Source organism: Carettochelys insculpta, chromosome 1 (genome assembly GCF_033958435.1).
Source record: "Carettochelys insculpta isolate YL-2023 chromosome 1, ASM3395843v1, whole genome shotgun sequence".
In the NCBI taxonomy this organism is placed as follows: Eukaryota; Metazoa; Chordata; order Testudines; family Carettochelyidae; genus Carettochelys; species Carettochelys insculpta.
Window position 1 is genome coordinate 303,911,241 of NC_134137.1, and position 13,993 is coordinate 303,925,233.

Genomic DNA, 13,993 nt, shown 5'->3' on the forward strand with positions numbered 1-13,993 from the left:
ATGCCTCAGAACCATATAGCAGGATATGCAATATACATGCCTGATATATTAGTATGTTGGTTTTCACTGTCAGTTTAGGATTGTTCCATGCTCACTTCGTAAGTCTGTCAAAAATAGTGGTAGCCTTCCCGATTCTGATGTTCAGTTCTTCATCCACAGATAGGTTTGTGGTAACAGTAGATCCAAGGTAATGGAATTGTTGAACCACATCTAATGGGATGTTATTCAGAATGACATTGGGTCGCTGACTTAAACCTTGAGTGAATCCAACAGTTTTCTTCATATTTATGTCAAGGGAAAACAACTTGCAGGCTCTGAACAGAGAATCCATAAGTGACTGTAGCATGTCTTCATTGAGCCATGAAAGCTGCATCACCTGCAAAGAGGAGTTCCCTTATGAGGACTTTATTGATCTTAGTTTTGGCCTTGAGACTTGCCAGGTTGTAGTGAGAGCCATCTAATCTTGTGCGGAGAAATACATCACTGCATGAGTTTTGAAATGCACAATTTAATAGAACTGAAAAAAATATGCCGAAGAGGGTAGGGGCAAGAACACACCCTTGTTTGACTCCACTGTTCATTAAAAACAGTTCCAATGTAGATCCAGCATATTGAACTGTCGCTTTCATGTTTTCATGAAAGGACCTCATGAGCTTCAGTAGGGTTGGTCGGCAGCCAATCTTGGTTAATACTCTGTATACTCCTAATCTACTAACTGTGTCAGACACCTTTGTTAAGTCCACAAATGCTCCGTATAACAGTTTTCCTTGTTCTCTGCATTTTCCTGTAGTTGTCAAAGAGAGAAAATTATGTCCATTGTTGACCTGCTTCTGGGTGAAGCTAAATTGTGCTTCTGGGTGATATAATCTGCAAGTTTTTGCAGGCATTTGAGAATGACACAGGCAAATTCTTTTTCTGTAATAGTCAGTAATGAGATGCCTCTGTAGTTGTTGCAGTCACCCTTGTCATCTTTATTTTTAGAGAGTTATGATGTTTGCATCCTTCATGTCGTGTGGGGCATCAACTACTCCCCAACATTTTAAGAGTAAATCACAGAGGAAGAGGAAGAGTACAGACTTGTTTCAATAACTGGTGAATGTCTGAAAGCCCAAGAATGAACAACTCATATCTAAATAGCAAATGATGTGTGATCTCGAAACATTTGATAACTCCCCCTAGCATCCTCCAGAGAGAAAGAAGGTTCGGGAGTGAAAGTCAGGAAGACAGTGGCATATACAAACATGTAAAGTGTGAGGAAATCGAATCTGTAAAAGGTTTGTGAACATTCTGCAGTAAACATTATAAATTATTGTTTGTGTGATGTTCTTAAAATAGGGATTACAAAAAGGATGTTTGATGTTATTTATTAAGGGCCATCTCACACTTTTTACACGCATTGCAGCTCTTGAATTATTGATTTTTTTACCAAATTGGAAAAAATGGCTCTTCTTGCTATTTTGGTTGCCAACCCCTGCACTAGGATATTACATCCAATAGCTTTACCTTTTTAGAGTGACATTCTGAATGCCAATTAATGCACTAGAAGGTGATTTACAGATGAAGAAAAATTATGTATAAAAAAAAATCTTGGACCAAGTCCTTCTCCACTAAAGATGAAGAATTTTGCTATAGGGTTTCAATGACGTTCTGATGATCCAACTGGCTTTTGCAATTGGAACAAACCTTGAAAGCAGGAAAATTCTTTTAATATATTGTCCACATTACATATTTTCATGAGACTAATTAAAAATCTTAAAATACCTGTAAATTGGGTATAACATAAGACTTTGGGCTATAGCTGATGTTTATAGGAATATGTGAGTTACTTAAAAGACTGGTGCTTCATTTTTGACTAATTACACTGGTATTGATTCATTTTAATTCACACTATTTTTCAAAATATTATGTTTATTGGTATTTCTTTAATTACAAACAATTGCTAAGTGTTACATAAACATTTTGTATATCAATAAAATAAAATGTATGATTTACCATTTCAATCAAAACCCATCAAGAGTTCTATGATTAAATCTCTTGTATCATATTTAAATTTGTGGCATTATTTGGCAAATACTAAATATATTAATAAGTACTGGCCCAACTCCCTGTGGATATAAAAATAAGATTCCTATTTCTATATTTATATATATAAGGCTCTTGAAGACACTTTCTTTTTTGAATATTTGCCCTTCCAGTATATTGCACTGTTTTATAAACTTTTAGTATAGACTAACAAATTATAGTAAGATAGTTATAATTATGGTCAAGAACTCCTACAGGACTAAACACACACATATTGATTCTAGATCCCAATGTATAATATTTTAATGACAACAAAATATGTCACACAAGTATAATTCCATAGCCCTCTATTTTTGTGCACATAACTTCATTAGAAACTTTGTATGAATAAAATGAGCAAGATTTGCTCCTGTTAGAGAACCTGAATCCTATCCAGATATATAATGCTGCACTCTACTTAACTAATATTCTCAAAGTTTACAGAAAGTTTAGCATGGTTTATACACTCATTAAAACTCTAAGTACAAATCTGACCCCACTGAAGTCAATGTAAGTTTCGCCATTGAATTCTCTGCAGTTAGGGTTTCATCCATAATATTTTATTCTTTGCTGCCACATTCATTGTCTCAGCTGCCTAAAGTGATTGGTTAAATCCTCTTCCTATGTGAAACAAAATAGCAAGCAACATAATCCAAACTCTTTACTATTTTGTTAAATTTTGACTGTTTAAATACCTATTGTTTGAGAATTGCTTGCCCAAGAAATTCTGAAAATCTTAGACAACAATTTTAATTTTGAAATAATATACAATGCGAGTAGACTCCTGGTCAAACAGAAGTCAATGGCTAAACTCATAGGCCACATCTATACTACAGTGAGCTTTTGAAAGAAGTTCTTAAGGAAGATCTCTTCTGAAAAGCCTTCTTTTGGGAGGGGGCATCCACACATAAAAAGCATAATGAAAGATCTATCTGCTCCTTTCATTGTGCATGTCCACACAGCCCCTGCTCTTTTGAAAGAACAGGCCAGGGATAGAAAAATCTGGCACCATGAGAACTGCTCTTTCAAAAAAAGGGCACAGGGAGCATCTACACATGCTTTTTTTCACAAGAAGCTTTCTAAAAAGTTGCTCTTCCTGATCTGGAAGAGGAAGACAGCTTCTGGAAGAGGAGTCATGCCCTTTCGGTTTCAAAGCAAAACAGTGCATTTTGTGTGCAGATGCTCCACATGCTCTTTCGAAAAAGGGCTTGATTTTCTGAAAGAATGTGCTAGCATAGATATGGCCACAGTGATTTCTACAGGGCCAGGAATTTATTTAGTGAGTTTTTAGAGGAAGCAATACTCCTGAAAATGTGTGGAAAGCTAGATCCACAATTCTTAAGAATTACAATAAATGGCTCATGGCTAAGAAAGTGGAGGGTACCTGTGGCAGTAGATAAACAGGAACGTGTGCATACACAGACTAATTATATATATGAATTTCACTTATCTCTTTACAGTTAGTTACATTCTTTTTATTAGGAGCAAGTTTCTTCCTGATTCCAAATGATCTGAGACATAAGTTCCACATCCATGTCCAATATTAATATTCCTTTAAAACTATCTTAAATTTAGTTCACTTAAATAAAAAGTATTGAACATGAGTATTTCAACCCAAACAGAAGGTGCAGTGCTCCATTTTGAAAACAGAAGTATGGAGACACTCTCTAAATCACACTCCAACAACCAACCAGAAAGAAACATAATTTCTCTCTGATTGGCTGTAAAAAATTAAAAAACAATTTAAAGTATAAGCCTTCAATGAACAGCATAGTTTTTAGATATTTTTAACAAAAGTATAACTGCCCTTCATATTTGTCCCCTTCTATCCAATTACAATATTTACAATGTCTGTGATATTAACAAAGCAAAATGCTATATATTTAAGGGATGTCACATTATACTAGGATTCAGAGATAGGGTTTTTAAAAGTAAAATAATAAAAGGCTATATGCACCATATTATTTGGGGTTCCTGTTTAAGTCATTTTCAGTGAGTGGGTAATGCCTAATGGAACTGTTAATAAGACAAAAGCAAAAGTTTTCACAAAAATTAACTTTCGGATAAAGATGTCCCACTTCAGTCAAGACTAAATTTTAAAAATCAAATTAGTTTTCAGCAGCATAATTTAAAGTAATAAGATAGAAGTAAATAGCTGTCAAGACCTGCTATAAAAGGCATTATATTCACCAGTGTTTGAAAATGTTTTTGCTTTAATTCTTCTGTTCAATTTCTATCAAATTTGCTACGAAAGATGGCTGAAACATGAATGATGAAATATATTTTTCTAGATAGGATTTATTTAGTCTATCCAATGCCAAAAATATAATTCAGTTTAGGATCCCAACTTCAATTCTCACTGTGAAATCACGTCACTGGAATCCATCAAATGTTCAGTTCCATTGGCATGAACAGTCTGTCGGCTCTTGGATCACGTACATCACTTCGGTGCCGTTTCCTGAGCAGTATAGTGGCACGGTCAGGTTCTGTACTCCATTTTCACGACAACATTTACAGAATCTTAAATGGCTATCAATATTGACATTATATATTGTAGCTGATGGACATTTTCCTTCACAGGAAGCCACATTTATCTGTTAGTGACAGAGAAAGATAAATGATCAAACCAGTGTCATTAAGAAGATAAAACAATACATCTCAAAATGAACTGCAGGCAGAATGGGTTATTACATTTAAAAATATCCGTGATTTTGTATTCTGGTGTGTAATAATTATTTTATTCTAGGGGTTGTATTGGTTTGCACTTTTGGCCACTTTGTTGTCTGAGCCTGAACAAAATCTGGTGCTTGTTTCTAAAGTTTTGTACCTCTGATTTTTACCTGATAAAATTGCAGTCTTCTCTAAACAATCCATTCTGTTCTTTGCCTAGCACTGCTGTGGAAGAGCACGTAAGCATTCAATGGTAATGAGTCAGATACTGAAGTAATATATGAAAGAGGACTTCAGTTATATACAGGTGGATCTAATATGATATTCCTCAATTAAAGCCTGATCCAAAGCCCACTGAAATCAGTGGAAAGATTCCACTGAGCTCTGCATAGCAGGCACTTAGGGAGGGACATAATTCCTATGACAGCAAAACCCTAGCCCGCATGGAGCTTCCTATAACCAACAAATGGAATCTTCTGATCTTCCTTTCTGTTCTTTGATTCTGAGAATCTGCTCGAGCTCCAATACTTGCCCTAGTACACACCACTTAACCCTAAAACAGCTGCGTCCTTTCTTCTTGGTGGATTAAGCAAACTGTGGGAAAAAGCAGTCTTTTAAGCTGGGCTAGCAACAGACTTTGCTGGGCCCTGGCAATAGGGGGTGGGGGACAAGAGGCTCAGGTTTGGACTTTTCATGGAGGGGGGGAGCTAGGGACAGCCAGCCCTCAGACCACCCGGACCACGCTGTCTGGGGCTCCAGTGGAGACTTAAAGGGCCTGCAGTTCCAACCATGTGCTGTCGTGTTTTAAAACATTGGTCCATGGGACAAATGCATCCTTTGCTCCCACCCTCTCCTCAGTTGGCAGTCCAGTTTTTAACTATTCCTCTATGGCATCAACAATGGAAGTACACTAGTGTAACAGCTTTTTCCTTCTTCTTTCTATATGGCAGGCAAGCTAGAGAGCTGTCATTAGCCATTAAGTCTCTCTGATAAATATATCGGAAAGCATGATAGCAGAGGCATGGTCAGCAAGCAACAAGGTGGGAGGGTGCGGTAATGGAGTTGGCATGAAAGTGCACACTCCACAGAATTCAATCTCCATCTTTTGTCATGTTTGTCTGGGACTTGAACTTCGGCTATATCAACACTTGGGGCAGTGTAAACTGTACAAAGACGGTTCACACCCGTAGCACAGGTATAAATAGCACTAGTGAGATGCTTCCTAATGAGCAAAGATATGCTAGAACCTTAGATCGTATAATCATGCATGGCTCGCTACACACCCAAGCAGTGCACCCCACTCACCCCCCGGACCGTCTCAGAGATCCAGGCAGGCCCAGGCCACTTCCAGCTCCTGAAACCCCTACCCATAATAGAGTGAGACATCATTTGAATATTTTTTTATCCAACAAATGCTTTCCTAACCTTTTTCTGTGCACATGCACTAATGATTGAAGGAACTGCATAAAAACACATTGGCTACGTCTACACTAAGACATTACATTGAAGTAGCCTATTTCGAAGTAACGTCAAAATAGGCTACTTCGACACATATCATCCACACATCCTCCGGGGCTGCTCCTGTCAACGTTCAACATCGAAGTAGCGACGGGGAACACTGAAAGGAGCCACCCCGGAAGGAAACATGGAGCGTCCACACACACAAGCGCTCCCCATCAAAATAAGGGGCCAGGAAATCCCCCGAATGGGGTCACAGGCTGGACTAGCCCTTCTGGGGCAACAGCAAGCTGCTCCTTTAAAGGGCCCCTCCCAGACACACCTGGCCTGCACAGCATGAGGTCTGCAGAGCACTAGCCACACTCTTGCAGACTGACGAACAGCAGCTATGGACCCCCCAGCAGCAGCAGCAGCAGTAGCACTTGGAAGCCTTCCAGCTAGTCACCCAGGCAGCAAGCACCCTGCTAGGAGCTGCACAGGAGGCTGCCCAGCAGCCCCAGGCAGTGGGGCCCTCTCAGGGGGTAGATGAGAATGCCCCTGACCACCGGGCTCCCCGTTCCTTCCCTGCTGGGTGCTCGTCCAACTCTGGAGCTACCCCATCTCCGAGTGGTGGGAGCAGCTGGTCATGGGGGAGTGGGATGATGACCAGTGGCTGAGGAACTTCCACATGCACCAGCAGACCTTCCTGGAGCTCTGCCAGTGGCTCACCCCCACACTGAGGCACCAGGACTCCTGGATGCGGCGCACCCTCCCCGTTGAGAAGAGGGTCGCAATACCTATCTGGAAGCTGGCCACTGCAGACACCTACCACTCTGTGGGCCACCACTTTGGAGTGGGAAAGGCCACAGTCAGGGCCGTCATCATGGAGGTAAGGAGGCATAGACACACACCCACCGGGGGGCGGGGGGGGGGGCTGGGGAGGGGGCCAGGTGTAGGACCAGGGAGGGAGGGGCTGGGTGGGGGGTGTCTGGGGAGATGCCCGGGATAGAGGCCTGGGGGGAAGGGCCTGGGGCACCCTGCACACCCTCATGGGTGCTTGTGTTCCCTCCCAACAGGTGGTCCGTGAGCTCAATGCCTTGCTGCTCTAGAGTGTCATCCAAGTCAGGGACCTGGACTCAGCCGTCACCAGATTTGCTGCCATGGGGTTCATGAACTGCTTCAGGGCCCTGGACAGGACTCACATCCCCATTCACACCCTGGACCACAGCGGGGGAAGATACATCAACCGGTGGGGCTACCACTCCATGGTCCTGCAGGCCACGGTGGACAGTCAGGGCTGCTTCCAGGATGTCTTCATGGGCTGGCCTGGCTGTACACGATTCCCGCGTTTTTAGGAACTTGGGCCTGTGCCACTGGCTGGAGGCAGGGACCTACATCCCCCAGAGGGAGATCCCTCTGGGGGACACCACCGTGCCCCTCTGCCTCATGGCAGATGCAGCCTACCCCCTCCAGCCCTGGCTCATGCTTCCATACACCGGCTACCTCACCACCAGCCAGGAGAGGTTCAGTGCCCAACTGAATCACGCCTGCCAGGCCGGGGAGAGGACCTTAGGCCGCCTGAAGGGCCACTGGCGGTGCCTCCTTGCCTGCCTGGACGTCGGCCTCCAGAATACCCGCCCCCAGGTTGTGGGCCCATGCTGAATGCACCACAACATTGTTTAGAGCAAGGGAGCGGCCTTAGTCCAGGGGTGGGCAGTCAACACCGACACAGGCTTCCCCCAGCCAGCTGCTGCACCCAGTCGCCAGGCCCACTGTGAGGAGGTACGGGTCCACTATGCCCTGGAGGCCCATTTTGATCAGGGAGACCCTTGAGCACCTCCCTGGCCTTCCCTGGAGGGCCTCCCACACACTGCCCCCACTGCCTACACACCATCCCCACAGCAAGCACACATCTCAGGTGCTTTGGAAAATAAAACTGTGGATTATTGAAAACTAGTGAACTGTCTTATGTGCACAACAAAAACTGGAACCAATATACAAAGGCGGACAACTATATACAAGGGGTACAACTATATATAAATAGGGGGCCAGTGGATGGCTTGGCCATTGGCCAATCAATCTGGGGTGGATGTAGAGGGGCACGACCCCCAGCGGGTACGGGTCGCAGCCTCCCAAGTCCATGGTCCCTGGTGTGGTCAACTGGGGGTCAGGAGGACCAGTAGGTACGGCCAGGATGCCTTCACCGGTCAGTCTTCAGCCCCAGTGGACTCCAGTCCAGGGGGGGCTGGCAGGCGGTGCAGCAGACGGCACGGCAGGTGGGGTGGCAGGCGTCATGGCGGGTGGTGCAGCAGGTGGAGCAGTGGGGAGGGCGGCGGGAGGGGGCAGTGAGGGGCGGGAGCCAGGCGACAGCCTCTTGGAGCGACCCAGCAATGTCCCAGAAGATGCCCATGAATTCCTGCCACACCACTCAGCACCAGGTAGACTCCTCCTGGTCAAAACAGAGCCTCTCCTAAGCCACTTCCACCTGCCACCAGAGAGCCACCAGGAGTTGGGGGTCCACAGGGGCGATCCACTGGGTTTGGCAGTGGCATGCCCATCCTGCTGCCCTTGGAGGTGTCTCTGGGCGCTGGCAGTGCCTGACCTCTGGTGAGCTCTCGGGGACCACAGAGGGTGCCTGGCTGCCTGGGGCCTTGGATAGTGCAGCTGGGGGGAGGGACAGAGAGAGGGGAAGGCTGTTAGTACTGTGCCCTGGCCAGTGGCCCATTCACCCCCTCCCCCCTTGGGTGCTGGGTCTCCGTCTCCGTTGGTGGGTGTGGTGTCCCTGTTGGGTGTCCCCATTGCATGGTCCCCCTGCCCCTGGGGTTAGGGCACAGTGCTGTCCAGTGGGTACTGACGGGCACTGATGGCCATGCCGCCATCCTGGACCATGCTGCGGCTGGGTCCACTGGGGATGTGTGGGGCTCCCAGTTATGTCTTGTGTCCCCGCCCTGTGGCCCGGGGGTGTGTGCCCTGTGGGGTATGTACCTGACCATCCACTGCCACGGTCAGGGAAACCCCGGTAGATGGACGCCCGGCTGGTGCTCCAGGAGTGGAGGTCTATGAGGAGCCCTCTCCCCATGCTGCTGGACCTCCTCCTCCACCATCCTGAGGCGTGGCTCCTTGGGTGGGCCCTGAGGTGCGGGGCTGGCCTCTGGGCTGGACTCCAGCTCCGAGGCCAGCTGGGGCTCGTTGGCCATGGTGTCAAGGGTGGCCAGGGGGAGGAGGTGTCCCAGGGGCCCAGGATGGCCCTGAGCTCCCTGTAATGGGGCAAGCAGCAGGGGTGGCCCTAGACCAGCTGGCCAATTCCCGGGCCTGGGCGTAACTCTGCTGCAACTCCTTCACCTTACTACAGACATGATCCGGAGTGCGGGCAGGGTGACCCCAGGTGGCCAGGCCCTCGGCCAGTCAGACAAACACTTCTGCATTCTGCCAGTTGCTCCCCATCATGTGGAGCACCTCCTCTTCACCCCAGAGCCCCAGTACGTCTCAGAGCTCGGCCTCTGACCAGGCAGGGCCCCTCGCTTATTTGGTGCCCCCCATTTGGCTGCCGGGATGCCTGGGTCCCCTCGGGGGGGGAGCCCTGGGGGCACACTGGGGGAGCTGGCTGGCTGCCATGGCTGGTGAATGTGCGGATCGGGGCCCCTGGAAAGTGTACAGGGCTAGCACGTGCATGTACTGCTGCTTGCATGCTCTCAGCTTCCTGCCACAGGAAATCCAGGTCTGTGGTGCTTTAAGGACATCTGCATGTGGTGATCATAGAGCCCCACAGGGGCTGGACAGCATGTCTCAATCCCTCAGCTGATTGCCGCCATGGAGGACCCCATGATTTCAAAGTAGCGGGACGCGGATCATCTACACACGCCCTACTTTGACACTGAACGTCAAAGTAGCGCACTATTCCCATCTTCAGATGAGAATAGCTATTTCAACACCTCACCGCCTAATGTCGATTTCAATGTTGAAATAGTGCACGGCACGTGTAGATGTGACGCATGCTATTTCGACGTTGTGCCAGCTACTTCGAAGTCGCCAGCTAGTGTAGACGCACCCATTGTGAAACTTATCAAATGCCAAAAAATTAATAAGTGTCAAAATCTGAGGCCTCCTTTGAGCCTGAGGCCAAGGCCAGATGCGCCCCCAGCCCCAGGATTGACCCTGTGCCTCCAACATCTGTGTCGTTTTTAGTAATGTCATGTCCTACTATTTCCTTGCTGCCTTCCCCTGACAGACCCTTTCTCTGCTGCATGTAGCTACACATCCGTGGATATAGCCTACTTTTCATGGCAGCATGTAGCTACTTATAACCCACATGCCACTGCAAGTGAAGACAAAGCTAATAAAGCTATATTAGCATGGGTGTTATCCTCACCTTACTAACTTCGATGGGACTGGAATTTTATCCAATACTTACAGCACATAAACAGTTTTCCGATCTGCTATTGTGCTGGAGCCGATTAGATTGCTGATACTGAGTTGTACAGTACATGGGATCATGAAATAACATCCATAGATATCTTGAATATGAATTGCCATATTGGTTAAGACTAGTAATTCACCCCATCCAGTATCCTGTCTCTGACAGGACCAGATACTTCAAAGGATGAACTTAAAACTTTGCAACAGGCAACTGAGGAACAGATTGCCCCCACTTAGTCCTCATCCCAAGCTGCGACAGTTATCGATGGGCTTAAGCTCTAAAGCACAAGCTTTAGTGTCCCTTCTAAAATTTTGTCTTCAATATAACTCTGTATCTTCGTGACAGCTACATAAATCTCCAATCCCTTTTTGAAGTGTGCTACGTTCTTGACCTCAACAACTTCCTGTGGCAATGAGTTCCACAACTTCATTGAACAATATGTGAAAAAGCATTTATTTTATTGGTTGTGAATATCCAACTTTTTCATTTTATTGAATGTCCCCTTGTCCTTCTATTATGTCATGGTGAGATCAATTGCTCCCAATCCACCTTCTCTGTGCCATTCATTTTTGAATATACGTCTATCATGACTACCTTATTTGTCTTCTTCATGATGTACAAAATCACATTTATTTCAATCTCTCTTCCTCTGCAAATTTTCCAAGTACTTTAATTATTCTCCTCCTTGAGATGGGGTGAACTGTGCTGTACACAGGATTCCAGAATAGGTCACACGTAAAGCCATATTTTGGGGATTATTCTCCTGCTCATTACTTATGCATCCTAACATCTTGTTAGCTTTCTTGACTGCAACTGTGCAATGAGCAGAGGTTTGCAATGAGCTCATACAGTTAATTTAGAACGTTGTAAGAGTAGCTTAAATTTTCCTTCCATTTTGCGTTACTTTTGCCTGCATTAAATTTCATTTGCCATCCTTTGGCCCATTACCTAATCTGTTTAGATCTCTGAACTTCTGTCTTTTCTGGTCCTGACTAACCTAAATACCTTTATCAGCTGGAAACTTTGCTATGTCCCAATTCACACTCTTTTCCAGATCACTGTTAAATATATCAAACACCAGAGGGCTTAATATGGAAGCATGGAATACTTACCTTGACATGATGATGAAAATTGACTCTTTAAGTGTACTCTTTGCATTCTACACACTAGCCAGCTTTTGACCATGACAGTACTTTGCTTCTCACCCCGTAACTACATAGGTTTTTTTTTTTAAATAGCCTCGTGTGGGGGACCTTGTCAAAAGCTTTTTGGAAGGCTAAATTATGTCCACCACTTCTCCTTTTTTCCACATTCACACATGTATCTAAAAGGTTTTATACTTGAAACTTCACCAAAGCAGAGAGGTATGAGGTCTTTTCAAGTTACCTCCATTAAGGTAATCATGAATGTATGATCTAGATAGATTTGTCATGGAAGAGAGAAGAATATTTATCTCAGAGAGCTTTTTAAGGAAGAACAAGTTTCCATCATTTGTTGAGTGGAAGAATTTATACTCTTTTTATTGAGTAACTCCTCTTTAGGGATGTGATTTCATGACAGAGAGGTCAATGCTTATGTCACTGATAATGAAATACATTGTGTACTTTTCATTTGCAGTCAGATGTTATTACATGTAGAAGGGCTCAGCATTTCTGCCATGTACGGGCAGAAGTAATTAATTTCTACCCACACTTAGGAGTAAAACAACATTTCCAGGGTGAAAGGTCTGCTTGATGAGAGGATAGCAGCACTTTTGTTGTATACTGATGTCTGCAATACTCTTTTCCATACTTGTTTTATTAGTATGACTCGTGCCCATTATGAAACACAAAAGCAGCAGTTTCCTATACTTACAGGCCTTTGACTTATACAGTCACTTTTTCTTAAAGTTGTTCTGACAGTCACTTTCTGGCAAATCCTTTCCTCCTTTCTGCCTGATAAAATATAGAAAATGTTTATTCATTATATGTATATTATGCTGTGTTTATTCATTCTTTAAAATGTGGAAAGAGAATTCAGATTAACTGTAATAATTTAATTCTTACATTTTTAATTAATAATATGGTAAAATATTATTTCCATATATAAAATATTAGGCAGTGACAAACCATTAATATATTAACAAACATTTCCTGGAAAAAATGCTATACTTTATGCATACCATATATGAAAACATTAATCAGCATAATCAAGAGACCATATGAAGAGGCTACAAGTGTTGAAATGTTAGTGTTATGTAAAATTTATCTTTCAAAGCTTTTGAAGATTGACTCTCTATAGCAGACAAACCCAGTGAATATTATCAATATTAAGGCTGGACTTAGGAAAATAAGTGCATAAAAGAGAAACTAGCTTGAATTTAATGCTCAAGGTGTATTGAAAATCTTTAAACAATAAATAACCCCAGCACTTTAAAACACTTCTAGAACTGGCTATCAGAATATAAACCTGCTTTAAATATCCAGCACACAGACAAGTGTGCAAGATTACTGACTGTGGAGAGGCCTGACACAGCTTTGTGAAGGCTTAGCAAGAAGTACACACCCCTGCTCCCTGCATACAGGGCATTTTGTATCAAATATTACTCCCTGAACTGGAGACAGTTGTACTGGGAATAGCAAATGCACACAGAGGTTTATGCAAAATATTACAATTCTGTAGGTTATGGATTTTTGTGAATTTTTCTACTGAAACAAATGAAAAAGTTACACAAAATTCCCTTGCCACAGGATGCAAAACAACTTGTGCCAGCCGCATCTGTTAAATAATATACTTTCACTACATCAATTTCACAACCAAATCAGAAGTTACTGTCTAACTGTGTCACCGCATCATCATTTTGCATTTTAAGTATCTAAAGTAAGTGAAACTACTCCCTCTTCACTTTCAACACAATCCCCTTCCTGCTCCACAGGAAGGGCAGAACATATGTTGCTGAGCGCTTTGGTAAGATCAGCCAAGCTCTGAGCAACCCCATGGAGTGGCCCCAGCTCCAGTGGGTATCTTGTATGCATGTCAGGAGTAAAGCATGAATCGTCTGGCCTCAAGGGATAGAGGGCATGCAATCCTCCAACTACTTCTGTGCAGAATCAGGATCGGGTTGGTTGGTACTAAACATGTTACTCTTTTGCCAAAATGCATGTTGCTATGCAAGGGCTTGTCTAAACAGTGATTTAGTGCGTGTCAAGCAGTGGTGTGGATCCACAGAGCATCACCCACTATGCACTAAGCAGCCATGTTGACCTTACTACTGCATACAAGTTCTATAGTTCATTTTGCTCTATTGCAGACAGCACATTCCAACAATTAATGGGCTTAATCCTGAGAGGCACTGAGCAGTGGAATCTGACAGAGGATTTCTGCTCTATGGAAGACTACAGATGATAAGCAACTCTCAGTATAAGGCCC

The 13,993-nt window shown here is 44.3% G+C and overlaps 1 protein-coding gene across 1 annotated transcript in view; it reads right to left on the reverse strand.

Annotated features, from left to right (window-relative positions):
- Positions 1–4,454: 4,454 nt before the first annotated feature.
- The window catches only part of OTOGL (otogelin like), a 153,383-nt gene continuing 143,844 nt past the window's right edge, over positions 4,455–13,993 (reverse strand). The window contains exons 55-56 of the mRNA XM_075003706.1: positions 12,440–12,515; positions 4,455–4,655 (exon numbers count right to left, since the gene is read on the reverse strand). Coding sequence (XP_074859807.1) covers positions 4,455–4,655; positions 12,440–12,515 — 277 coding nt within the window. The remainder of the gene's footprint in view (positions 4,656–12,439; positions 12,516–13,993) is intronic.